We start from the raw sequence: 26,352 nt of genomic DNA on the forward strand, positions 1-26,352 counted from the left end.
TGCAGTTGGTAAGTAAAAAGAACTTTTTGTGTGGTGCCAACCAGTGAACAGTGTGATCCAGTTATGTGTTCGACGTGTACTTTTGTAGGGTAGAATAATGATACTTCCGTGGGGAATATTAATAAGGCAAAAAATAATTCCCACACTTTATGTGAGAATTTACTTTAGAACACTCCATACAACTGGCTTTCAGATTTTAACTTAAGTCCTTTTCTCTTAAGCCAGAGATTTTTAAGCAAACTCCCAGCTTTTGTCCTTGGGAAGACTAATGGCTTGACTTCATGTTAGACTGTCTGAGAACATTTGGTAAAAGTGTTAAGCCTGTTTTATGCTATTGTTTTCCTAGGAGTGTAGCAAAACTGATTTAAAGGAAATAGTCACCAACAACTACAGTGAACACTCTTAGAGCAAACCAGAATCTGACATGTCTTAAGGAGTAGAGGAGCAAAGGGAGGCATTATGACACACTAAGAGGTGATTTGATTTATGGGTTTGTCCATCAGATTTAGAGGAGGGCTGCTGCTGAAAATGCCACATCATGGTGCAAGTGCTTTGTGCTCTTGAGGCTCTCCAGATATGTAAGGGTTGGTGTCTCCAAGGGCTTTTTCTCCGGGGAGATGTAGAGCTGTTCCTTGGGTTGCACTGGTCATAGTGAGCCTTTGGATGAGTCAATCTGGAATGTGCATTTAGCGGCACATGGCCTTGACCCCATGATTTGGGAGTTCTTAGGGCTCCACACTGATTTTGAGCCACTTTTGCTCTTGCTAACAGAGAGATCTGTCTGAAGGGGCTTAGCCGCTGCAAGGCTCTTAGCCAGATTGTATTGAGCTTTGGGGGCTTGGGAAGGAAAGTTTTCAACAGAAAAGAGAGGATCAAACATTGGTTGGTTTCTCCTAATAACAGAGTTTAATAGGCCAGTAATTTGGTTGCAGGATCAAATCCTATATAACAGTGTTGCAAAGGTCTGTTTTCAGAGTAATTCCTAATCATGAATCTTTAATTAATATAATTGCAATAGGAAAGTCTAGTTTAAACTCTAATTTGTATTGGGTTGACCAGATGACCCTTCCTGGGTTTCTGGGTTCTGCTCAGTCAGATGAGACCCAGGGCTGGTTCCCATTTAGCATCTTTGGGCCTCAGGATCCTCATTCATAAACCTGGGCTTTGGACTACGATATGCAAGATCACTGTCAGCTCTCCTTAGTCAGTTATGCATTCTAAATGTAATTTAATGGCCAACAGACATCTGCTCCTGAGAAACACATCCCTAGAAAGAATGGCTCCTCATGAGTTGGTAAATGGGTCATCCTGGCTGGACTTGCTTTTTCTTTGAAGTTTACCTTACCTGTTAGGAGGGCTGAGGTTGCTGAGTTAGCCTGTTATGAGTGTTTCACCTATTGAGACTTTGCCCATCTTCTCTCTTATCTGTGTGCACCGTGGCCTCTACGTTACTTGTCCTTGCCACTGTTCTACCAGCTCCAAAGTCACCAACCTAGCTTAACTTGGCTGGAGCAAGGCTGGGCATGGACTTATGGTTAAAGAATGCAGCTCTAACCGGTTTGACTCAGTGGGTAGAGCGTCGGCCTGCTGACTGAAAGGTCCCAGGTTCGATTCCGGTCAAGGGCATGTACCTTGGTTGTGGGCACATCCCCAGTAGGGGGAGTGCAGGAGGCAGCTGATCCATGTTTCTCTCTCATCGATGTTTCTAACTCTCTCTCTCTCCTTTCCTCTCTGTAAAAAATCAATAAAATATATTAAAAAAAAAAAAAAAGAATGCTGTCTTCTGGCCAATTGACATTTCTGTATGTGAGGATTATTCTCTCTTCAGCCTTAATTTTATTGTTAAAAGATAGTGGGGAGGGCTAATTTTGAAATGATTCTGAAAATAACAGAGATCTTTATAAACAGTTAATATGTATTTATTGAGTGGGTACCATGTGCCAATTTTTTTTAAATATATTTTATTGATTTTATACAGAGAGGAAGGGAGAGAGATAGTTAGAAACATTGATGAGAGAGTCATCGATCAGCTGCCTCTTGCACACCCCCTACTGGGGATATGCCCGCAACCAAGGTACATGCCCTTGACCGGAATCGAACCCGGGACCTTTCAGTCCCCAAGCCCACGCTCTATCCATTGAGCCAAACCGGTCCCAGCCCATGTGCCAATTTGATGCAAGGTGTAAAGGACACACAAGTTGGGGAATGGGCACTTTCACCCATGGCTGGTGGGAGTGTAAAGTACAATCTCTGTGGAGAGCTATTTGGCAGTATCCATCATAGTTTAAAATGCATATACTCTTTGACATAATGATTCCACTTCTACATATTTATCCTACAGGTATCCTCACACATTATGAAATGATTTATGGACAGAATACTCATTATAGTATGATTTGTAGTAGCAAAAGATTAGGAATTAAAAGCCCAACAAGGGACTGATTACATAATTAAATTGTTAAATAATATTTTTATAATACATCTGAATAATGAATATCTATTTACAGAAGACATAGCCAGGAGTTTACTTTATCAGACCATTGTAAGAAAGCCCAGTTAAGACATGTAAAGTATAAAATACTGGCTTTGTGGAAGGATTAAAATATGCTAAGCTCTCCTTATTCAGTTACGTTGACCTGATTTACCCATAAGTCTTCAGGGCAGGCAGGTCTGAGGTCAAGAGGGCTGCCTTCCAAGTCCTGGTGTAGTGCTTGGGAAGAGGGTCCTGGGATTAAACCAGTTCCCAGACCTTGTCCTGTGTGTGAATACCGAGAGCAGCATCACAGCATGAGAAGGGCCTGCCAGGCTCAGAAACAGTTCTGGATTGAGTCCTGGCTCTGCTAGTTGCTGGACATGTGATTCCAGGCAAGGTTGCTCAATTCTCAAAGTCTAAATGTGTTCATCATAAATAAAAATAAAGCACCTTCCCTCTTGCTACTTCAGTGAGGCTCAAATGAGACAGGGATGGGCCGAGAACACGCCTATAAACCATGCAACACCAGCTGTAATAGAGGCTGTTAGGTACCCAGAGGCTAGCAAGCTGGAGCAAGAAATGCTCATTCAAAAACACATCTTTCCCTCTGCCAAATAGCTCAGCATGAGTTGTAAAAGCAGGAAAGTAGGCCAAAGGTGATTCTGAAATCCTTGACCTCAGACCGTGGCGCAAGTCATTGTACCTTTCTAGACTCGTTTTCCTATTTGAAAAATGAAAGGGGCTGTCTGCGTGGGTCCGCCGGTCCCGTCTCGTCGTAGCATTCCGTGACAGTGTGGCAACAGCAGTAATTCCCATCCTGGCTGAGATGAGTCATACTGACCGAAAAGTCCAAATGCCAGGAGGAAGTCTCTTTGCGTATGAGAATTTTCCTTGCACTGGAAAGCTGAGCCTCTGAGAGGAAAATATTGTCTCTTAAGAATGCATATAGTGGGGGTGTATTCATTGTTTTGTGTCCTCTCCACCTCTGTAACCTCCTTTGCTATTAGAGATCGGCTTGCACTAGGCCTTTGGAAAACCAGGCTTCACCCTTGGTTTACTAGGCAGGATGCTCATACGGTTTTGACTGCTGTACTTTGTCAGTTGTCACTCCCATGTGAGGTCTTTCTGTGCAGTTTAGTGATGCCTTATCTCTTAGTTATCTTCTCATCACATCTCAAAACTAAGATCAGAGACCATTTTTCATCTGTGTCCTCAGCACCTCCCACAGTCCCTGGCACCTGAGAGGTGATTTCTACACATGTATTAGGTGGACATATGGGTTAATGATCCACTTAGAGTTGTGCGTATACTAATCTTGTTGATCTTGATGAGAGAGAAACATCGACCAGCTGCCTCTCGAACACCCCCTACCGGAGATGTGCCCGCAACCAATGTACATGCCCTTGACCGGAATCGAACCCGGGACCTTTCAGTCCCCAGACCGACACTCTACCACTGAGCCAAACCGGTTTCGTAATCTTGTTGATCTTGATCACCACCTTTATTGTAACTACCACCATTCTGGTAAAATTAAATTTTAGCCATTAGTCGCTTATAATTTATACTTTTAAAAGTTCACACTAGCCGGGACCGGTTTGGCTCAGTGGATAGAGCGTCGGCCTGGGGACTGAAAGGTCCCGGGTTCGATTCTGGTCAAGGGCATGTACCTTGGTTGCGGGCGCATCCCCAGTAGGGGTGTGCAAGAGGCAGCTGATCGATGACTCTCTTTCATCGATGTTTCTAACTCTCTATCCCTCTCTCTTCCTCTCTATGAAAAATCAATAAAATATTTTTTTTTAAAAAAAAGTTCACACTAAGAAAATTAAACCCCTTGAAACATATTTTAACAGGATCTGCAGGGTGTTTTTGTTTTGTTTTGTTTTTAAAGGAAGCTAAGTATTTTAAATAGGCTCTCTCTCTATTACAATATATAATACACATATTTTAAAAATTATCATTAACACCAGTGCTTAGCACCACCACAGGCACACAAGTCTTTGGCTAACAGCAACAAATTTCATATAGTACAATGTCCCCCAAGCCTGGATGACTGTCCTGCAAACTGAAGGGTCCCTGGTTTCATTTTGGCCAAGGGCATATGCTGTGGGCTCAATCCCCAGTAGGCGGCATGCAGGAGGCAGACAATGATTCTCATCATTGATGTTTCTATCTCTCCTCCCTTCCTTTCTGAAATCAATAAAAAATGTATCTTTAAAAAAAGCTACAATAAAGAATTTAAATTTTTTGGAAAAGAGCTCATTGTAGGCAGTTAAATCTGAAATAGGAACATCACCTCATTAGTCCACACCCACTTAATGTCAGTGTACATAAGTTAAAGTAGGTTAGGGAGTTAGACCTAACACTCCTGAAGGTTCTGGTGCTAATAATGGTGGGTGCTTGTGTGTGTGTGTTTCCCTGGAGAATCATTCTAGTAGTAATGGAAGACTTACACACAAAGGCTCCTTTCTTATGTGGAGGCCAGCATCCAGAACTGGCTTATTCAAAAGTGGGGAAGAGATTAGAAAAATATATTCTAAAATTTGCTTATCACACCAAGTCATTCTCTTGGTAAAGTACAGTAAAACCTTTTGTGGATTTCAACAGATATGACACACAAAATTTCTAGTCTGTATGTCATATGTGAAAATTAACACCCTGTTAATTTTTAAAAAATATATAGTTATTGATTTTAGAGAGAAAGTGAAGGGGAGAGCGAGATATAAACATCAATGAACAGAGAAAATCACTGATCAGCTGCCTCCTGCACGCCTCTCACTTAGGATCAAGCTGCAACCCATTAATGTGCCCTGACCGGGAATCAAACCAACCGTGACCTCCCCATTCATAGGTTAACACTCAACCACTGAAATAAGCTGGCTGGGCAACACCCTGTTAATTTTAAAATGCTTTTAAACAAGGTTTGCTTATAATCAATTAACAGTCTTTTGTTATTGATTTACTGTTACTTTTAACAAATTTTAGCAAATAGGTCATATGTTGGGGGCAAAAACACCATAGTAATTTCACCGGCATAAATAAATATTACATATCTACAACTACAGTCTACATATTTAAATCAACTCCTAAACAATGTTCTGGGAATGATTAACACGTGATCACACTGAATTGAGGGCAGTAATTGGTTCCACTGTCACGTGGTATGATTTTCTGCAGCAGTTTTCACCACTGCCGGCTGAGTGTCGGCCGACTTGCACCAAGCCGAACCCCAGCCAAGTGGGTTTGTGGACTCCTGGTGACTGGTGAATGCACGGATTTACTAGACCTATTCATTGTAAATTTAACATTACTGTAATACAAAAAACTTTTCTGTGAAATTAAACTTTTCATGCATACTTAATTTTAATTATACGAACTTGTCTACATAAGTAAAAACAGGTTACACTAATTTGTCAATTTTTTAGCATACACATTCGGAGAACCTGCTTTATTATATAATGGACCTTTGGCTTTAACGGACTTCCCCTCGTCTGAATTATTCAGCCCATTATATTGAGGTTTTACTGTAGTGGTAACCCGTATATAAATCCCTTGAGAGCTAGCAGCAGCATCAAGAAATAACTCTAGTGCAGTGATTTTCAACCAGTGTGCTGCAATAATTAAAACATTCAATACCTATTTAGTCATGGGTACCAAACTCTTTTCCCTTATTGTCAAATTAAAAATTGTTAACAGCCAACACAATAGCTGTCCAGCATGAATGAATCAAAATTATTCCTATTATTTTTGTCAGATTGCCAAAAAATATATTTTTGGGTGTGCCACAGAATTTTGGTAATTAATGTGTGCCATGAGATGAGAGAGATTGGAAATAACTGCTCTATTAGAATCCAGGTATGAAACTTCTCATGGAAACATCAGACCCATGCACTTTTGGTCCCAGGAGGGGATCATCTACTATTTTGGAAAGTCACTTTCTGATCTATTTTGGGCCCACTACTTGTGTGTGTCTTGGGAAAATAATAACCAAGATCCTATTCAAAGTCATTTTCCAGTCTTGCTTTATCTTTGCATCAGCCTTTGCAGTTTGCAGACAAATGTAACGGGTGAGTTCCAGTAAACTGGCGGTGTCATATTTCTTAGATTGAATCATTGCTAAAAAACTTGTTTGTGAACAGGAAGCAGCCCGTGAGAATTACAAAACAACATGTCAGACGGAGGAAACTGGGCCACTTTCTTGTTGAAAAACAAAAGGCCAGCAGGATAGTTCTATAACCAGGGAATAGCAAATTCGTGATCTAGAGGGTTTTCATTTGAACAATTCGTTTCTTGGTGTGTGTTTGAGAATTTTTATGCTTTAAAGATCTCTAGTTGAAGATTAGGGAAGTACAGTAATCCTTAGGTTTTTCTAGAAGGAAAACTTGAATTAGTGGTAACTTTTACTACCATTAGGAGTCTCTGTTGACATATATAACTAGTTGCTAGGTCAGTTATTTTTATATATATATAAATGGAGCTGTAATTACACAGAAACAAACCTGGTGACATTTACATTTGACTTAGGCCTTTCCATCAACAACATTTGTACTCTATATTGGGGATGGGTGGGGGGGAAATCAAGGAGATTTCTTAATTTATTAATTTTTATATTTTGTTATGGATTTTTAGAGAGAGAAGGAAGAGAGAAATAGAAACATCAATGAGAGAGAAACATCAAGCAGCTGCTTCCTGTACGCCCCCTACTGGGGCTGGAACCTGCAACAGGCATGTTCCCTGACCAGAAATGAACTGGTGACCTCTTGATGCATGGGTCAATGTTTAACCACTGAACCACATTGGCCGGGCAATGTTAGTTTTTTTAATTTATTGGGTGATGCTGGTCAACAAAATTATACAGGTTTCAGCTGTACAATTCCATAACATATCACCTGTACACTGTACTGTGTGTTCACCACCCCAAGTCAAGTCTCCTTCCACCACCATTTCTTCCCCCCTATACCCTCCTCCACCTCCCTCCATGATTGTTTTAAATCACCTATTTCACAATTATTGAAGCAATATGTGCAAAAGTTAGCAAATCCATCCAGTAGAACCAAAAATACTTAAATCTTGGATAACTAAAAAGAGTAAGCTGTCACCTGCCCTCTCTGGAATTCTCAGAGAAAATGATTGGCATTGTGCTGTGTAATTGTAATGAAGCAGTGGGAGAGAAGCAAAGAGAAGTAAACAGGAAGATAAATATTTATAAAGCATATTGGTCATCAGCGAGATAGCTGTATGACCATTATGCTTGGTGTCATTTTACTTTATTTCGTAAGGATTGTAACTGTAAAGAACAGCCTTTTGAATCAAGGAGAACTTTTTTTTTTGTTTTACCAATTCTGCAAAATTCAGGCATGCCCTCAGTTGTTTTTGTAGGCTATAGCTTTGCTTTTGGTTTATACCCTAATGTGGTAGGATATAATTCATGTTCCATCTGGTTTTGCTCAAAAATACTTGAGTAGCTTCTACGGAAAAAATATTAGATCAGACTTTTCAGTAAATAATCTAACAACCTGGGCATAATACAAAGACTGAAATGTGTGGGGAAAAACATTACCAGGTATAACTTAGACTCTGAATGGTAGTGATTAATATTTGGATGACCAGATCTCAAAGGAATAAACTAAGATTTAGCCTGACCAACATGACAGTATTTGAGCATCGACCTCTTACCCAGGAGGTCACAGTTCCATTCCTGGCCGGGGCACATGCTGGATTGCGGGCTCCATCCCCAGTGTGGGGCCTGCAGAAGGCAGCTAGTCAATGATTCTCTCCCATCGATGTTTCTCTCCCCCCTTTTCCCTTCCTCTCTGAAATCAATTTTTAAAAATGTTCTAAAAACTGTTTTCTTAATGAAAATACATGATTTTTAGAAGGAATAACATATTGTCTTAGCCCTTATATTTCATTTCAAATACTTTCCAAAGCCTCTGTTTATTGGATTGCTTTAATTTAGAAGGTAGTGATATATTTTCTGGTATTTTCACTTTTGCTTTATCTTTTTTTTATTTTGGGAGGATTTTCTGAGCATGCTAAATGCCAGTTTGTTCAAGGCACTAAAATTGGCTTGCAAAAAAACATATGTAATATGGGATTCTGTGTTCAGAGCCTTTCTTGTTTATCCTGGAACAAAGATGTTTGTTTTAAAGTAGTTCAAGTTAATTGTCCAACTTCAGATTTTCTATAAAACATGTAACAGATTATCCAGATGGAAAATGATATACTGTGTGTTAAATACGAGTATTTCTGTTGGCCAGATGGTAATTTCATATGAATTGTCAAACATTTATGTTTTTTTCTTTATTGTTTAAGGTATTATTTATGTGTCCTTAGCCCTGCTCATGCCCTCATCCTGTGTTTTCTATAAAACCGTCTTTTGTCTAAGACCAGCTAGAACATAATTTGGAACACAGTCAGGTATCACTAAAGAGCAGCAAAAACTCAAACACTAAGTGGCTGCAGAACTGGCTCCATGTGGCATGGGAAGGTTCACAGCCAGTGCCTTCCTTGCCCTTGGAAAGCTTCCATCTTAAGGAAATACCCATTGGGGTGCTATACAAACCATTCCCCTGCTTTCCCCTCCATCCCCAAACCCTTATCTGCCATTTTGCATGGCGCTCGGAGGGGAAGAGACAGCTGTACTTCCTCAGTGCCTGGGACTTACGTGCAGAAGCAGTTTCAGTTCTTCCTTAGGCACTTCCCTTCCCCCTGACCAATGTCATGTTCTTTGTTACGGGCTCCACCCGGGCCGTTTCCTCCTCGATGGCGCTCAGCTTTGCCAGGATGGCTCACTTGTGGAAGGTCATGTGCCTAGTCACAGGGCTCCTTGTAGGAAACGCTCACTGGCTGTTAAGTGAGCGTAGGACACACAGTCCTGAGGCTGTGGGGCTCCCTGGCACTGAGCCTTGGGTGGACAAGCTGTTCTCATTTCCAACATAAAGCTTTGAGTATTTCATAGTATCAGATCCCTGCAGGTGCTTTTCTTCTGAAATTTGGGCAAAAATCTGAGTAACACAGGATTCCATATTAAGGCTATGACAAGAAACCCATTGTTGTTGCAATCTAGATTTGAGCAGAACTGTTTGTTTTCAAAAGCCTAGTTCTTTCACATGTCTCATTTGATCCAATATCTGTATGATCAGGGTGGGATGGAATTATTATATAATTTATAGCTAAACCATCTGAACCCACTCAAGACATCTCATCTGGTGGGAAGAAAAAAGAAGAGTCAAATTCCTGGTGTGATTGCCGCCAATAATTTTTGAGTAAATTACATTTTAAATTTTCCTCCAGCCATTCTAAGGATACTTTGGAATAGTCAGATTTGTGAGTTGTTTCCAACTTTAATTGCTTCAGTGCTTTCATTTCTTTTATGGAAAGGCAAAACTGGACACAACCCTAGCTGGTTTGGCTCAGCGGATAGAATGTCGGCCTGCGGACTGAAGGTCCCGGGTTCAATTCCACCCAAGGACACATGCCCGGATTGATCCCCAGTGTAGGGCATGCAAGAGGCAGCCAATCGATGATTCTGTGTCATCATTGATGTTTCTATCTCTCCCTTCTCTCTGAAATCAATTAAAAAATATTTTAAAAATTGGATACTGGTTAAACTGGGATCTTTTTATTTTTTAATCCTCACCTGAGGATATGTTTTTATTGGTTTTCGGTAGAAAGGGAGGCAGGAAGAAATATTTATGTGAAAAAATAATTGCTTGTCTCTCATATCCTCCCCAACAGGGGATCAAACCTGCAACCTGGGTATGTGCCCTGACTGGGAATCAAACCTGCAACCCTTCAGTGCACAACCACCTGAACCACACTGGCCAGGGCCTGGGATCTCTTAAGGAGAAGCCCCAGGCCTAGGTCGTCTGGGGAAAGAGAGGGAGGGATGTAGTAATGTACAGAGTGATCTCCAGGCGGTAGGACAAGTATGTGGTTTCTCTTTTATTGATCTTATGAATATTTCAGTGCACATTCTGCATCAGTTTTTGAGATTGGTAGGGAAGGTACTGCCTATTTTGTACAGACTGAAGTTCAGTTGTGACTGTGAGATCATGTATTTTAGTGCTTGCATTTAGTAGATGTAAAATCTAGGTTTGCTGTGTCTAGATTTACTAAGATATGACCCAACCTCACCGAAATTTTACCTGGGCCTTTGACTTTCACCTTTTATCTTTGGATAAACATGCTCATTAAATTGGAAACAAATAATTTTAAAATGGAAGTTATTTCAGTGATTTATGTTTATGGGGAGTTCCCTGAGAAAATGGCCGTAAATGCTTCTACGTTACTTTTGTTGCTTGCGGCCAGGAAAATGAGTCCAGTGACATGTCTCAGTCCAGCCTTCTGTAAACTGGCCAATCCACACTACCAAAATGTCAAAGCAAAGTATCTGAAACAATGGATTGATTTTATACCCAGTCCAATTTAGGAACCGCTGGCCAGTGATCAGATTTTATGTTTTTAGTGCAGGCTAATAGTTTAAAAAGCATGAGTCAGTCCATGGTTGCAGCTGCCCGGTGCAACCATTCTATCTAGACAGTCTCCCTTTCACTCTAGTGGCCTTGAATGCTCTCTAATTTCTACATTCTGAGATTTCTTTTAATTCAGGAACGTGAAGGTGCAGCATTTGTTAACTTTGCTCTTTCATGATCTCTAGCATCACCCAGTCATTAATAATCCAAGTAAGAAATGATTAGAATGGATGACTGTGTTTGTAGATTATTTATTGTCTTTTAAGTGAATCGATTTATTGAATGGAATTAACTGTGCCCTTCTTTAACATTGGGTCTATGTTCCCATTCAAATTTTGTTTGTAATTGCCCTGCCACCCACCATCAACAATGGCATAAGGTGAATTTTGTGGTATCTGCTACTTTAAAACCATCTTAACCATGGTCTCTGTCCTTCCTTTTTTGTCTTGAACATAGGAAATGGATTTGATTGACATACTTTGGAGACAAGATATAGATCTTGGGGTGAGTCGAGAAGTATTTGACTTCAGTCAACGACGGAAGGAGCATGAGCTAGAAAAACAGAAAAAACTTGAAAAGGAAAGACAAGAACAACTCAAGAAGGAGCAGGAGAAAGCCTTTTTCGCTCAATTACAACTAGACGAAGAGACAGGTGAATTCCTCCCAATTCAGCCAGCCCAACATATCCCGTCAGAAACCAGTGGATCTGCCAACTACTCCCAGGTACAGAGTGCTCAGTTTTTGGAAAGATAGCAGGGTTTAAGCAAAAACATTGACCCCGGAGTTAACACATCTGTATTTGAATTCCAGCTTTGCCTTTTACTATGTCGTCATGACTTCGTCAAGTCATTCCCAACCCTGGTCTGCTGATGAGTTCAATAGACTTACCTCACAGAGTTTTAGGGATTAGGAGGACATAAATCAAGTGAAAGAGCTGTGTAAACTATAGTAATGTCAGGAGGATCAAGCTGCAGCGGTGGTTGTGGCAGCAGTGGGACCAGTAGTAGGGATTACTTTGGCACCAACTGTGACAGGCACTGACTGTCCTAAAGCACCTGACATACTGATTGATTTAATCAATACAATGATTATCTGAATTAGGAGACATTATCCCCCTTTTATCTAAAGATGAGCAATTAAAGCTCAAAGAAGTTAAATAACCTTCCCAGGGCATTCAAGAAATTAGGGGAGCCCATTTGAACCCAGACAGTCTGGTTTGATTCTCGGCTCTTAACTGTGACACTAAACTGATTTCTGAACTAAGGAATCTGATTTGAACAGGTGTAAACATTTTCAGAACATCAATCATGAATCTTTAACCTGGGGAATAGAACATTAAACAAATTTTTCCCTCTTTTTGCCTTTCCCTTTTATCCAGGTTCCCCACATTCCCAAACCAGATGATTTGTACTTCGATAACTGCATGCAGCTTTTGGCAGACACATTCCCGTTTGTAGAGGACAATGAGGTATGTAATATTTGATTCGCAGCTATATCTGATATATATAATATAGGTCCCTTTAATGTCGCTCCATTTTTTAAAAAAAGAATGAAAAACTTTTTAGGATGAAATTTGTCAAGGAAACATTAGTCTATATGTATCTTTACAGATCCCCACACAATACAAAACCCCAAACCTTTACTGCTGCACAGCCAGAAGCATGGATTAGCATAACCATGGGACTAAGTAACCCATTTATTCTAAGTACTAAAAAATAAATTTTGGTGAGTAGGGCAAGCTGAGTAATATACCAAAACTTGTTTAGCGATTTTTATAAACCTACTGTGTTTGAAGCACTATATATAGTATTATATACTAATAAAAAGATACAGCTTTGTCTCCCCAAAAGTGGCCAGAGGTAACCTCTGAAAATGGTTCACTATTCACTTGACCTAGAAAGCCCCACAAAATCATGCATTTCAGGTTCAAATATCTGGGTTCAGTTTAAGAACACTCAGGAAACTGCCCAGGCCATCAAGGATATGTATATCTGAAAAAGCCACCGAGTATCTGAAGGTTGTCAGTTTCTAGAAGCAATGTGCCATCCTGTCATTACAATGATGGAGTTAGTAGGTGTGCCCAGATGCAATAGTGGGGCTGGACACAGGGTTAGTGGTTCAGAAGGAACGCTGTACTGTTGCACATGCTTAAAAATGCAGAGCCCTGGCCGGGGTGGCTCAGTTGGTTGACTTTCAGTGCACCAAAGAGTTGCAGGTTCAATTCCTGGTCAGGATACATGCCCTGATTGCGGGTTCTACCTCCACTGGTGGTCATGCAGGAGCCAGCTGACTGATGTTCAGCTCTCGCATTAATGTTTCCTTTTCTCTCCCTCTCCCTTCCTCTCTAAAAATCAATTAAAAAAAACATTTTTAAATGCAAAGAATGCTGAACTTAAGGGTATAGATGTAGATTTTCTGGTCAATGAGCAAATCCAAGTGAACGAAGCTCCTAAGTTGTGTCATAGAATTTATGGGGCTCATGGGCAATGGATTTACCCATACATAAGCTCTCCTTGCCACACAGAGAGGACCCTACTGAAAAAAAGCAGGTTGTTACTAAACCAGAAAGGAGGTTGCACAGAATAAAATAAAGATGTCCCAGAAGAAACTGAAGAAAAAAAAACTTAGGCCCAAGAGTAAGTTCAATGTAAAATAAATACAAATAAAAAATAAGTCCTAACTGGTGTGGCTCAGTGGATAGAGCTTCAGCCTACAAACTGAAGGGTCCCAGGTTCAATTCCGGTCAAGGGCATGTACCTTGATTACAGGCACATCCCCAGTAGGAGGTGTGCAGGAGGCAGCTGATCAATGTTTCTCTCTCGTTCCCTTCCTCTCTGTAAAAAAAAATAAAAATAAATAAAAATCAAGAAAATATATTAAATAAATAAAAGCAGGGGGGGAAAGATGCAAATTAAATCCTAAAGAATATCCATTTCAAGTTTGCCTTCAACTGCATAGGATAACACAAACCAGTAAAGAAGTACATCTGGAGTCAGGTAAGAAAACAAGATGTTTCCTTGTTTAAAAATAGGGGTCATAAGTAGTTCTAAGAGGAATACAGAACTGTAGCCAGTTCCAGCTCGCGGTGTTGTGACAGTGTCTGAGAGGGCACTCGCCCACTGCTGACAGAAGATTCATGAGGATAAATGCCTTGTTGATTTCAGGTTTCTTCACCTACGTTTCAATCACTGGTTCCTGATGCTCCCGGCCACATGGAGAGCCCGGTCTTTGCTGCGCCTGGTCAGACTCAGTCACCTGAGCCTGCTGTCCTTCAGCTAACCAGTGACTTAGGTAACATGCAGCAGGACATTGAGCAAGTTTGGGAGGAGCTACTGTCCATTCCAGAATTACAGGTAACTGAGACCTAAAATAATAAATACCAAAGGTGCTGTTTTATATTCAGTCCCTTTAAATTAGTCATTCTGGTTATTTATTATTTATATGCCACCTATTTACAGGGAAGATTAGAGAGTGCTTTTCAATTAGTCATGAGAGCTGCCCATGCTCACTCAAATGCAGTTTTGTTAAAGAGGCTGAATGTCTTAAGGATAGATAAGCTGTAAGCCTGAGGTCTGACCTAGAAACTCTGAAAATAATACAGATGCTTAGGAATAAATATCTGTTGAAAATGGGTATTTCTCTCTGAATTATAGAAGAAAACAGCTTGGAGAGAATGGAGGTTGGGGAGTTTTAACTCAGATATAGATTATCAGGTAGTGAAAATATTTAACCTTGATTTACAGAATATAAACTTCTTTTCCATGCAGTGTCTTAATATTCAAAATGACAAGCTGGTTGAGACTAGCACGGTTCCAAGTCCAGAAACCAAACAGGCAGACATTGACAACAGTTACCATTTCTACTCATCGATCCCTACACTGGAAAAAGAAGTAGGTAACTGTAGTCCACCTTTTCTCGATGCTTTTGAAGATTCCTTCAGCAGCATCCTCACCACAGAAGACCCTAGCCAACTGACAGTGAACTCATTAAATTCAAATGCCACCATAAATACGGATTTTGGTGATGAATTTTATTCTGCTTTCGTAGCAGAGCCCAGTATCAACAACATGTCCTCCTCGGCTACTTTCAGCCAGTCCCTCTCTGAACTTCTTTATGGGCCCATTGATATTTCTGATCTATCACTTTGTAAAGCCTTCAATCAGAACCACCCTGAAAGCACAGCAGAATTCAATGATTCTGACTCTGGTATTTCACCCAACACAAGCCCCAGCATGGCATCACCAGAACACTCAGTGGAATCTTCTGGCTATGGAGACACACCACTTGGCTTTAGTGATTCTGAAATGGAAGAGACAGACAGCGCCCCTGGCAGTGTCAAACACAGAGGTCCTAAAACACAGCCAGTTCAGACTCCTGGGGAGACAATTCAGCCCCTGTCACCATCTCGGGGGCACAGTGCCCCAGTAAATGATGCCCAGTGTGAAAACACACAAAAGAAAGAATTGCCGGTAAGTCCTGGTCATCGCAAAACCCCCTTCACAAAAGATAAACATTCAAGTCGCTTGGAGGCTCATCTCACAAGAGATGAGCTAAGAGCAAAAGCTCTCCATATCCCATTCCCTGTAGAAAAAATAATTAACCTCCCTGTTGATGATTTCAATGAAATGATGTCCAAGGAACAATTCAATGAGGCTCAACTTGCATTAATTCGAGATATACGTAGGAGGGGTAAGAATAAAGTGGCTGCTCAAAATTGCAGAAAAAGAAAACTGGAAAATATAGTGGAACTGGAGCAAGATTTGGATCATTTAAAAGATGAAAAAGAAAAATTGCTCAAAGAAAAAGGAGAAAATGACAGAAACCTCCACCTACTGAAAAAACAACTCAGCACCTTATACCTAGAAGTCTTCAGCATGCTCCGAGATGAAGACGGAAAACCTTACTCTCCTAGTGAATACTCCCTGCAGCAGACGAGAGATGGCAATGTATTCCTTGTACCCAAGAGTAAGAGGCCAGATGTCAAGAAAACCTAGATATCGAAAGGTCTGACCCTTTTCTGAGCTAGTGTTTTGTTTTTGTTTTTTTTATACTATTATATATACTAAAGCTCCTACTGTGATGTGAAATGCAGAAATATACTTTATAATTCTATGCAAAATTATAGTCAAAACTAGTGTAGAAAATAATACAAAACTTTAAAAGCATTAAACTGTTCTCAGTATGTGGAAATCAGTTTCCCTTTTACTGCAAACTTAATTTCTTAGAACACCATTTGGGCTAGTTTCTGTATACCTGTAAATACTACAAAAACTTATTTATACTGTTCTTATCTCATTTGTTACATTCATAGATTTATATGTTTTGACATCTGGCTAAAAACAAATTGTAAAACTAACCACTATGTACTTTTTTAATAAATATCATATGAACAAAAAAAATGGCATTTTTTATATTAAATTGTTTAGCTCTGGCAAAAATAAAACTAGTTGAAAAGCTGGTACTAATAAAGGAATACGACTTAAATTATTTGTAATTCATTTGAATTTATTCAAGGTATTTTCATTGACATCACATGCTCATATTTAGGTGTTTTTCATTTTCAGAATGCTTTCATTGAAAATATGCTTTAAAAAAAATCCTCACTTGATATTTTTCCATTGGTTTGTTTTATTTCTATTGGTTTTGTGTGATGGTTTTTTGTTTGTTTTTTTTGAGAGAGACAGAGAGAAACATCACCTTTCTGTATTCCTAGCACCAGGAGCCTGCAATAAAGGTACGTGCCCTTGACTGGAATCAAACCTGGGAACCTATAGTCCACAGACCCAAGTTCAAGACACTGAGCCAAACCAGCCAGGATGAAAATATGCATTTTTATACTAAACTTCTAGTGCTAGAAATATAGAAAAAAGGTGTATTGAGAAGCTATTTTATCATTTCAACATCAGGTTTATCTCAACCAAGTAAAGTGTTCTACTTGACATGAAAACTGTTCAGAAACCCATCCTCCTAGAACTACTAGGGAAAGATAGCAAATGTATAATACTACACTGTGCAAAAGGATTGGGAAGACCAGTAAAACGCATTGCAATTTGAAATAGGGTAAAACCTCATTGAGACTGCATAGGAAACCCATTCTGTTGAGTAAAGAGTATTTCAGACAGGACAGAGCAAGTCCAAAGGCTCTGAACCCAGTTTGAAAAAAACCCACAAGGACTATATGGCTGAAAATGGGGTGGGGGGTAGGGGGACACGGAAGGGAAGAGGTGAATGGGTAGAGTGAACGTGGCAGAGCTCTCTTAAGCCTTCATAAAGACTGGTTTTTACCCAGCAAAGTGGGGAGGTGCCAAGAGTAACATCTGATTTTTAAGTCTCCCCTGCCTTGTTCTGAGAACAGTCTAGAGCAGCGGTTGCCAACCTTTCAGACCTCATGGACCACCAGATTGCCAATTGGTGACCGCTGGTCTAGAGGGTAAAGGTGGGAACAAGACCAATGGGGAGGCTTTGCAGTAATGGAATATGGTGTCTTGGGGTGATAATGAGGGCATAGGATTTTGTTTCAAAGGTGAAACTAAATGGGTTTTCTGACAGATGGATGTGGGATGAAAGTGGAGTCAAGGACTTAAAACACCTTTAAGAACTGAGTTGCCAAGAGACAGCAAACACTAGAGTAAGATCTAGGTAAGAAAAATCAGTTCACTTAAAATCAGTTTCATCTCACATATTGAGATTAAATGTGAAAAACCAAGACCCCCTCAAAACAAAATCATTCTGCTGCTGAATAAACCACAGCATTGATCCACTATCTCCTCACCTAATGTCGTTTTTTTAAATATATTTTATTGATTTTTTACAGAGAGGAAGGGAGAGGGAGAGTTAGAAACGTCGGTAAGAGAGAAACATCCACCACTGCCTCTTGCACATCTCCTACCAGGGATGTGCCCGCAACCAATGTACATGCCCTTGTCCGAAATCGAACCTGGGACCTTTCAGTCCGCAGACCGACGCTCTACCTCACTGAGCCAAACCGGTTTCGGCTTGGTTTTATTTTAAAGTAGGGAAATGTAGGGTTAAGCATGTTTAGAATAAGCACTAGGTAAATTATTCAGACTTAATCATTAGAGGCCATTCAGAGGTCCACATGCTCAAGCCAGATAGCCTAGGCTTGCTACCATTCTAGAATAACCTCCAGGAACTCAAAGCAGACAGGCTTGTCTGAGCTTACAGTTACTACACTGTATCTACACACTATTAATGGGCCTTTTCTCATTTTCTTTAGCCTTACATTAGGGTGCCTTTTGATTTCAAGTGAAAGAAACAAGTCAAATTAACTTGACTGATGACTGGGAAACTCAGATTGAAAATGACTTAAATGTGAAGATTCTGCTGAGCTTCCTTCTGTGATCAAGAACTTCCCGGCCATAGCCCATTTGGCTCTGTGGACTGAAAGGTCCCAGGTTCCCTTCTGGTCAAGGGCACATGCCCAGGTTCCCAGCTTGATCTCGAGTAGGGGGAGTGCAGGAGGCAGCCAATCAATGGTAACTGTCATCAATGTTTCTCTCTCTGAAATCAATGAAAAAAAATTTTTTTTAAACTTCCTCTTGTTATAGTGGTGATGACTTCAATTGTGGAAGACAAAAAAATTTTTACTTTTAACTATTGAACATACTGTATACTTTATTAGAAACTAAGCCTTTTAAATACTGGCACACCTGTTTTATAGTGCTTCACTTTATTGCACTTTAAATATTTACAAATTGAAAGCAAGACCATCCACCACCAAAGATTACTGCTCACTTTACTGCATACTGTGGAAAAGATCCACAATCTGAGGTCTGTGTAAAACAAATCTTAACTTACCTATGACTAAAAAGTAAAAAAAAAAACAACCAAGTTTTTATTTCTTGATCTGGATTTGAAATGTGAGAGCTGTGTGTCCTGACTGGGTAATCGTTAGGCCTTTTATTTATTTTAGAGGTTTGTTCCCTTCATCCATGCATTCACTGGTTTATCTCGTCTAAGGCAAAGTTTGAACCTGAAGCCTTAGCACATTGGGATGATGCTCTATCCATCTTCAGGCCAGGGCTGAACAAACATTTTATTAGAAACCTTAATTCCTCAACACTGCATTTAGTATATTTTTAAAAATTTTGCTTTCTCAAGCCTATGCTTTTAAGGGAGGGGATGGCTGCTCAAATGTATTTTATAGTATTTCCTCTACCCATACGTTTGCTTTTAAGCCTCCAACATATACAATTCTCATCCCTATTTTAAGGATACTTAGCCAATTTCACTTGGAAAAAAATGTCATAAAAACTAATCACTTGTAGAGAGACACTGGCATAATTATCACCTAATAAAACTTCAGATTTGCTTCAGGATATTCTTAAGGCAATAACATTAATTACCAAAAATACTATTTTTAGAGATCATGGACCAGGCACTAGGTTTAGCTCATTTAAATTCATTTTTACATTTAACCATTACACTCAATGAAGGTGGGTATTAGCTCCATTTTACTTTTCTAATCCCTACCCACACCCACCAAAGAGGTAGATAAAAAGTTTTTAACTGGACAGAATTTAGGGCAGAGAATTTTGATTGGAAGAAGTTACTTTATTTTCAGTAACACTAGTAAAATTCAACATTCCTTCATTATAGACAGCAAACCACAAATGGTATACACAGAACTACTATAAAAAAAAATCACAACTTTAACAATCAGATTACTTTGCCAAATATCTTAAAATCAATTCAAAGTTAGACATCAGACCCACCACTAGCCTCCTGTTTAAGGCACATTTACTAAATCAAATGTTTTGCTATTTCCAATGTAATGTTTAATTCTACATATTTAATACATATGAAATCAACATACTAAGGGGGTCAACTAGCATCATCAAACTACCAACAGATCACATGGCATAAAGTTTAAGTCCCAAACAACTTGCCCAACCTCACAAAACTAAAGTTTTTAAGTTTTTTACTGTAGACACAAACCTACCCATTACATTTCTCCCAGTACCTATTAAATAAAGGTGTAATAGAAGATGGAATCCAAACAGAAAATTTATCAGTTCCTTCTACATTACTTTGATAGAATGCATGGGCCAACACAATTTTTAAAAATTACCTTGCAACTTTCCATATATCCTGATTATAATCAGCTATCCCAATTATGAAACCCTTTTACTGAAATGGCATAGTGAAATTTAACAACTTGACTCTTCTGAAGTATTTGTAAAGCTGTCAACACCCTTGTATGTTATTTATCCATTACTTATCAATGAAGTTTACAAGTTGAATATGGGTAAATTCCTTCTTCCTAGCTGATTTTCAGTACTGTGCCCATTTTACTTCTATCACATGAAGGCAGTTCTCAATACATCTTTGCCATTACCTGTCCAAAAACATGATGGGCAAATGTGATTTATCTTACCTATTACCTTACTCTCTTTATCCTTGGTACTTTTTAATTCTAAGTCAACCTAATATTAACAGGATCCCATTCTTTGCAAAAGTAGCACTGATCATCAAAAATTTAATTTGTCTGTATTGAGTACATGTAGGATTCCAATTTTTCTTCTTGCCTAGTTTCAATTAATACTTTCATTCTGAGAAAACATTTTGGTGGAAATGCAAGAGTTGTTTTGGATTCAAGTATTAACTGGAATTAATAAGGTACTTACAGCTGCAGAATATAAAACCACTGCATAGAATATAACCAGTGTTGAATACAGAATGTGTTGCAACCCAATTAACAGCTACCAGTCCCATGTAAGACTCAATTCACAAATTATTTCACTTACCATTTTAACAGCTAATGCTAATCCACGTAACTTGTTATATTTTTATGTCACACTTATCAAAATCCTAACTCAAAAACTGTTCAAACTAACAGGTGGCTTTATTTGGTTTGAGTTGCAACATTGACGTTTAAAACTACTTGGTCTCATGAAAGCTTTTGCCCAACCCATCACAGCACAAAATTTCAACCAGTCAATCCAATGACTATAGGAAACCTAATACTGTGTGGAAGGAGTCCCCTTTTCATCCTCCCAAACTGTTTTTCACTTGCTCAATTATCCTTAACTACATTCTTCCCCTCCACCAATAAATCACTGATCCCTCCCATATCACCTAAGTATGTACATACTGTTTTTCAAGGCTTAAATCTGTAAGTGGCAGTAAGCTTTCTGTTTAAGATATTTTCCCATGCCTATTTCCCAGGTCAATGTTTTCCAGTGAATAGAACCCACTTTCCCAAGTTTCAAATCATTACTTATTAAGTATGTCATATTCACCTATAGCATTTAAGTTTCACGGACACTGAAGTGACAAAACAACACACACATTTCTAAAAATAGTTTAATGAAAAAGTTAGCTCTCTGTAAACATTTCATTATCCTACAAATGAAACATTTGAATCCATTGCAAACCACCTTTTTAAGTCTTAAAAATCAAGTCATTGAAATATAAAATTTTGAATACTCACATAGGCTAATATGTTACCCCTGTACATTAGCATGCTTTTCCCTATACTTTGTGACGTAATTACTGGAAATCCAAGATACTGTCATTAACGAGAAATGTTTCAAATTGTGACTTCTAGATTGGAACTCTTCAAAACCAAGCGTATCTCAATTGTTTAGTTCCTTAACAAATGGTCTTTATTACCAAATTTTATTCATTAGGACGTGTGTTTGTGTGTAAAGGTAGGATTTTTTTGGTTGTGTTTTAAAAATATGATGTGGAAAGCAGTAACCTTGAGTTGCTTTGACAAAGTTTGCCTTGACCATTTCCCTTATGAACTTTGCTTATTGGTGCTATAATTTAAGAGCATCACATTTTTCAGTAATGACAGTGTAACTACATTTAAATTAAATCACTTTGTTTTATAAAAAATTAGATGGACTGAAAAGCTTTAAAAAAAAGAATGTTTATCTTAGGAAATTGGCTTCACTAAAACCATGCTGTAAAATAAAATTCATCAAAATAATTCCCTTGCTCAACACTTCATTCTAAAGTGGTGTAGAAATTTAGTTCTGGTTTAGATAGAGTGCCAGTCATATTGTGAGAAAAACTCTGGTAAAGTTACTCCTATTTATGTAAGAATTTGTTTAAAATTTAGAAACTAGTTTCATTTTAAGCATCTATCCCCCAGGTGTTGTTTTTAAAGTGAATTGTCAAATTTCAATATTTAGCCAGCCCTTGAGCTAGCAATAGCCCTTGTGTAATCAGCAACTGATCTGCACAGAAATTAATAGTTTAATTATTCTATGGGAAGTTTTCTTTTTAAAATGGAACATTAGAATAACTAGGTGCCCACTGCTTCTGATTAACAGGTTAAATGACACAAACACATACACACACACACCTCCCCCCAAAAAAACCAACCTAAAAAGAACCAAATTATTTATCTAAATAATTCATCTAAATTTCCTGATTTTATATGTAATTTATATATGAGGCCACATGAATGAAGACCATTTTTAATTTCTGTCAACTGGCAATTTAAAAAGTTCATCCCAAGGTTTTTCCTAGAACGAAGACTGGCAGGCTCAATGCTTCTGTTTAAGTAAGTCATGCTTATTACAATACAAAACGGCATAACTTGAGGTCACCTCCCTTTATCAAAAACTGACTTTACCCTAAAGACACCAACAATGAATTATGTACATGAGGCCACATGCCACTCAACATGAACACTCATGGTTATTTGCTGGAAAGTTTTAAAAACTGTTATAAATGTTTTGGATGTGATTCCAAAATTAAGTTTCAGCTGAACAATTTTACTAGTGTACCTAGTAGTTTTAAATGTGTAATATGAATTTGTAGGGAAACAAATGGTGTCATCAGGTTTTACTGTGAGCTACAAACCTTACCCAGCCAGAAACCTTCGTATTTAAGATGGTAGGAAAGACATTCCTCATTTAGGCAAGAAGGATTCTCATTCAACCTGCAAATCAAAAAGATTACTCTTACCTTGCTTTACAAAAAAGTACTCTTTTAATAAGTGAAAAAATTCAAATTCAAGCCTTACCTAATGCTTATTGCCCTTTCTTGCAGGTCTAAATGCTAGACCTAGTGACTGTGGCAACTATCTCTCAATGATGTTCCAAAAGGCGAAGAGCTCCTTCCTGCTAGACTTTCTTCGATATTTCAGTTGTAATAAGCAGTTTAACTAGCTTTTGAAAAGTTGCTCACTATCACCATAGTATTTTATGCCTTCACTTCTCAGTTGAAGCTCTTGCTGCTGCCTTGTCATTCTTTATTTATGCTGACTTGTCCATACTCAAAAGGCTGCTGAAGTCCTGTCTTAGTGAGTCTCCTTTGATCCACACTGTGCTCAAAAAGCACATTTTAGGTCCTTTAAAGCTGGTTAAATCGCTCTCCTCATGGCTTACTTTTCCACACTGTTCACAAGAACTAAGCTAAATACAACTTATAAACAGGTCACATACACAGATTTCACCTGCTTATAGGTTGCAAACATCACTTACTGAAAATATATTTTCACTATTAAACTAGTTCCAGAACACAGAAAGTTTGTTAATAGTACAATTAATTAACTTCATATGCCATTAAAGGATACTGTCAAGGTTGTGTCAAACAATTTCACAAAATAGAAACAGGAAATGTTAATCGCCCCCATTCCTTCAACCTTTATTATATATGAATAAAAGAACTTTAGACAATTTAGCTCAATTTTAATGTTTCCCAAGCATTATTTTGACCAGGTACCCAGGTTTAAGTTATAAACATTGACAGTGTCCATTTATATAACCACACTTGAAGTTGTGAGGACTTAACCATTTACTAATATTTGCCTATTTTCTACGCTGCTTATTCACATATGTCCATTAACAAATGTCATGTTGTCTGTTACATTTATTGGTTTGTGAGTGTTTTCTGGAAAACTGCAGTATCTGTGAAGACCGATTTCCATGCTGGCATTGCATGCATCCAAATATTAATGCACAGAGGCACAGAATTAGAGCAACAAGAGAGCATATGCAAACACTAGCACGCCCCACTCCCCTTTTTATTGCTTGTTTTGCTTAGTATTTCTTAAAACAAAAATAAGAACCTTGAATTCAATGTTCAACTGCCAAAGAAATAACAACAGCAGGGCACATACTTAGGGTTTGAATGAAATTGTAAGCACTACGCTGGCGCAAAACAGTAGACATTGTTTTTTATATATATATGTATATGACCTTATCATCTAAAAATCTTCTCACCCCGGGTCCTCCAAACAAATAAGCTCATTCCAACATGATTTAGGTTTAAGCATACACATAGAATGACAGTATTTTGGGGGGATTTTGAATAAGAACTCAGACAATCCAAATTTGAATTCAGATCTTTGGGAAGTGGGAAGCTTATACTAAGCAACTGTGGTACACTTCTGTTGCATTATGTCATTTGGGCCAATTATATCTAGACTCTCCTTGGTTTCATCCAGTAAAATGTAGAGGGTACAAACAGGAAAGCATGCCAGCCAGTGAAGAGTTCAACAATGCATGGTTTTTATTCTCTTGCTTTGAGAGCTTGTATAAAAAAAATTTAAACCAAGGAAAATAACGAAATATTTATGGGCCTCTTGTGCTTTATAAAGGAAAAAAAGGTAGCCACCAATTTGCTCAAATACAGCAGGCTTAGTGGTCCTATATTTTGAAGTCTTAAAAAACGGTTTTATAATGGAAGAGGAAGGAAAAACATCCACTACCCCTTTCCAGAATTTAAACAGAGGGCAGCAGCAGACATTCTTTACACCCAAATAAAACTATGGCAGTAGTTCACACGTGACCAAGGTGAATGCAGAATGGAGATGTTCTCTGAACACAGCTCAGACTCTCAGCAAAGCAACACACTAAAATCATGATTACATTTGGAAAGAAAATGCACAAAAACCAAATAGGAATTTTGAGTGTTTTCATTTGAAGGTAAATCTTAATGTCATCAGAGTCACAAATATGCTAATTTAAATACCCAATTCTATTTATCTAAAACACACATTGCAAACATACAAATATCTATTCTCTCCACATATCAGAGCCCATTCATTTCATGTTTGGAAATGGGGAGAATAGATTCCCCTTAAATTGCAAGTCAGTAGGTGTTTCTTTACAGTTAACTTTAGCAAAATTCATACAAAATAGTGATTAACAATGATCTTCTTTACTTGTTAACTCACAAGGAAACACCTTCAAAACTGCATTTTGTTAAAGTTTCTGTACTAAAATGTAGAAAAACTGAACTACACAAATATTGAAAAGTTAAAAATTCCTTAATTTTTTATTCCTGGTACCACTACCACAATTTACAGGGCAATATACCTGATGTAATGAAAAGAAAAAGAAAAAGACAAAGCTACAACAGATAAAAGACCTCAGGAATGTACATCTAATTGACACTACATTGCATTAATCAATAGCTGCACTTTTTGCAAACTGTGGCTATGACAGTCCTGAACAAGAAGGGTTTCCTGTTTAAGCTGCAGTAACTTTTCTGACTATGGATCATCGTTCCTCCTGTGGCAGATTTTTACAGTTCCTCTAATGCATTTGGGACGACTGTCTCAAAGTAACCTGCAGCTTTCCTGACAACTCCTCGCTCTCTCTCCTGCTAAGAACTGTAGCCTGTTGAATAATACAGGATAAAAAAATTATTACACTCAGTGAACAGTTCCACATATGCTTTATCATCATATTAAAAATTTAAATTATACCTACCCTTTTCTGCTGAGTTTTTAGAACCTTCTGCTACCATATCCACCACTTCCACCACCAGATCCATAACCACCTGGAAATAAAACAGGTTAACAGTTTTAAAAGAAATGTGATACATGAATTAGTAAATTAAGAAGGCTATAAAAAAATTGTAATGAGAAATATTATTTACCACCATAGGGGCTGCCCGAGCTTCTTCCACCAAAACTACCCCCCTTCATGGGTCCATAATTTGATTGCTGTTGTCCACTGTAATTTCCAAAATCATTATAGTTTCCACCTCCACCATAGTTACCTGAAATTACAAAGGTTTTTCATTTGTGGTTAATTTGCACAATTAATTCCCTCTTCTAAAATACAACAATCATGATAGCATACTCTACAACACTAACTTGCAACTCCTTGAAAAGAGATTTGAGAGCTACCAAATTCTCTACACCACAAACTGAGGCACACTAGCACAGCTCAGACATGGGGTAAGGGATGAAAAGGAGTGAAAAATGGTTCCAAGAGCATGTATCAAAATAGCTGTCATATTTTTTTTATATTTGATGCTATACTCCAGCACATTCTCTCCTACATACCACTAACACAACCAAAATTGTCAGTTTGATTCACTCTAATTCTGATGTACTACAACTTTTAAAACAATAGAAGTTATTCTAAATTAATTTAATAAAAATCTTTTACTGTTGATACATTAATAGTCCAA

General features: G+C 38.4%; 2 protein-coding genes across 15 annotated transcripts in view; one reads left to right on the forward strand and one right to left on the reverse strand.

The window, feature by feature from the left end:
• Positions 1 to 16,434, forward strand: part of NFE2L2 (NFE2 like bZIP transcription factor 2) — a 31,234-nt gene extending 14,800 nt beyond the window's left edge. For 2 of the 3 annotated variants that reach the window (XM_045575265.1, XM_045575266.1), the window contains exons 2-5: positions 11,404 to 11,670; positions 12,326 to 12,415; positions 14,112 to 14,300; positions 14,691 to 16,434. In XM_045575265.1, the coding sequence (XP_045431221.1) occupies positions 11,404 to 11,670; positions 12,326 to 12,415; positions 14,112 to 14,300; positions 14,691 to 15,941 (1,797 nt within the window). In that variant the 3' untranslated portion in view covers positions 15,942 to 16,434. The remainder of the gene's footprint in view (positions 1 to 11,403; positions 11,671 to 12,325; positions 12,416 to 14,111; positions 14,301 to 14,690) is intronic. The other variant, XM_036421988.2, reaches the window with a different exon arrangement.
• HNRNPA3 (heterogeneous nuclear ribonucleoprotein A3) overlaps positions 1 to 26,352 on the reverse strand; it is a 38,165-nt gene that overhangs the window by 6,999 nt on the left and 4,814 nt on the right. For 5 of the 12 annotated variants that reach the window (XM_045575269.1, XM_045575270.1, XM_045575268.1 and 2 more), the window contains 3 exons: positions 25,813 to 25,935; positions 25,644 to 25,713; positions 24,228 to 25,550 (listed from right to left, as the gene is read on the reverse strand). In XM_045575269.1, coding sequence (XP_045431225.1) covers positions 25,661 to 25,713; positions 25,813 to 25,935 — 176 coding nt within the window. In that variant the 3' untranslated portion in view covers positions 24,228 to 25,550; positions 25,644 to 25,660. Of the gene's footprint in view, positions 1 to 7,721; positions 7,939 to 11,322; positions 11,500 to 19,500; positions 22,865 to 24,227; positions 25,551 to 25,643; positions 25,714 to 25,812; positions 25,936 to 26,352 lie in introns of those variants that run through there. The other 7 variants (XR_004985113.1, XR_006740445.1, XR_004985112.2 and 4 more) reach the window with 4 other exon arrangements.

Source organism: Pipistrellus kuhlii, unplaced genomic scaffold, assembly GCF_014108245.1.
Source record: "Pipistrellus kuhlii isolate mPipKuh1 unplaced genomic scaffold, mPipKuh1.p scaffold_m20_p_7, whole genome shotgun sequence".
NCBI classification, from domain to species: Eukaryota; Metazoa; Chordata; class Mammalia; order Chiroptera; family Vespertilionidae; genus Pipistrellus; species Pipistrellus kuhlii.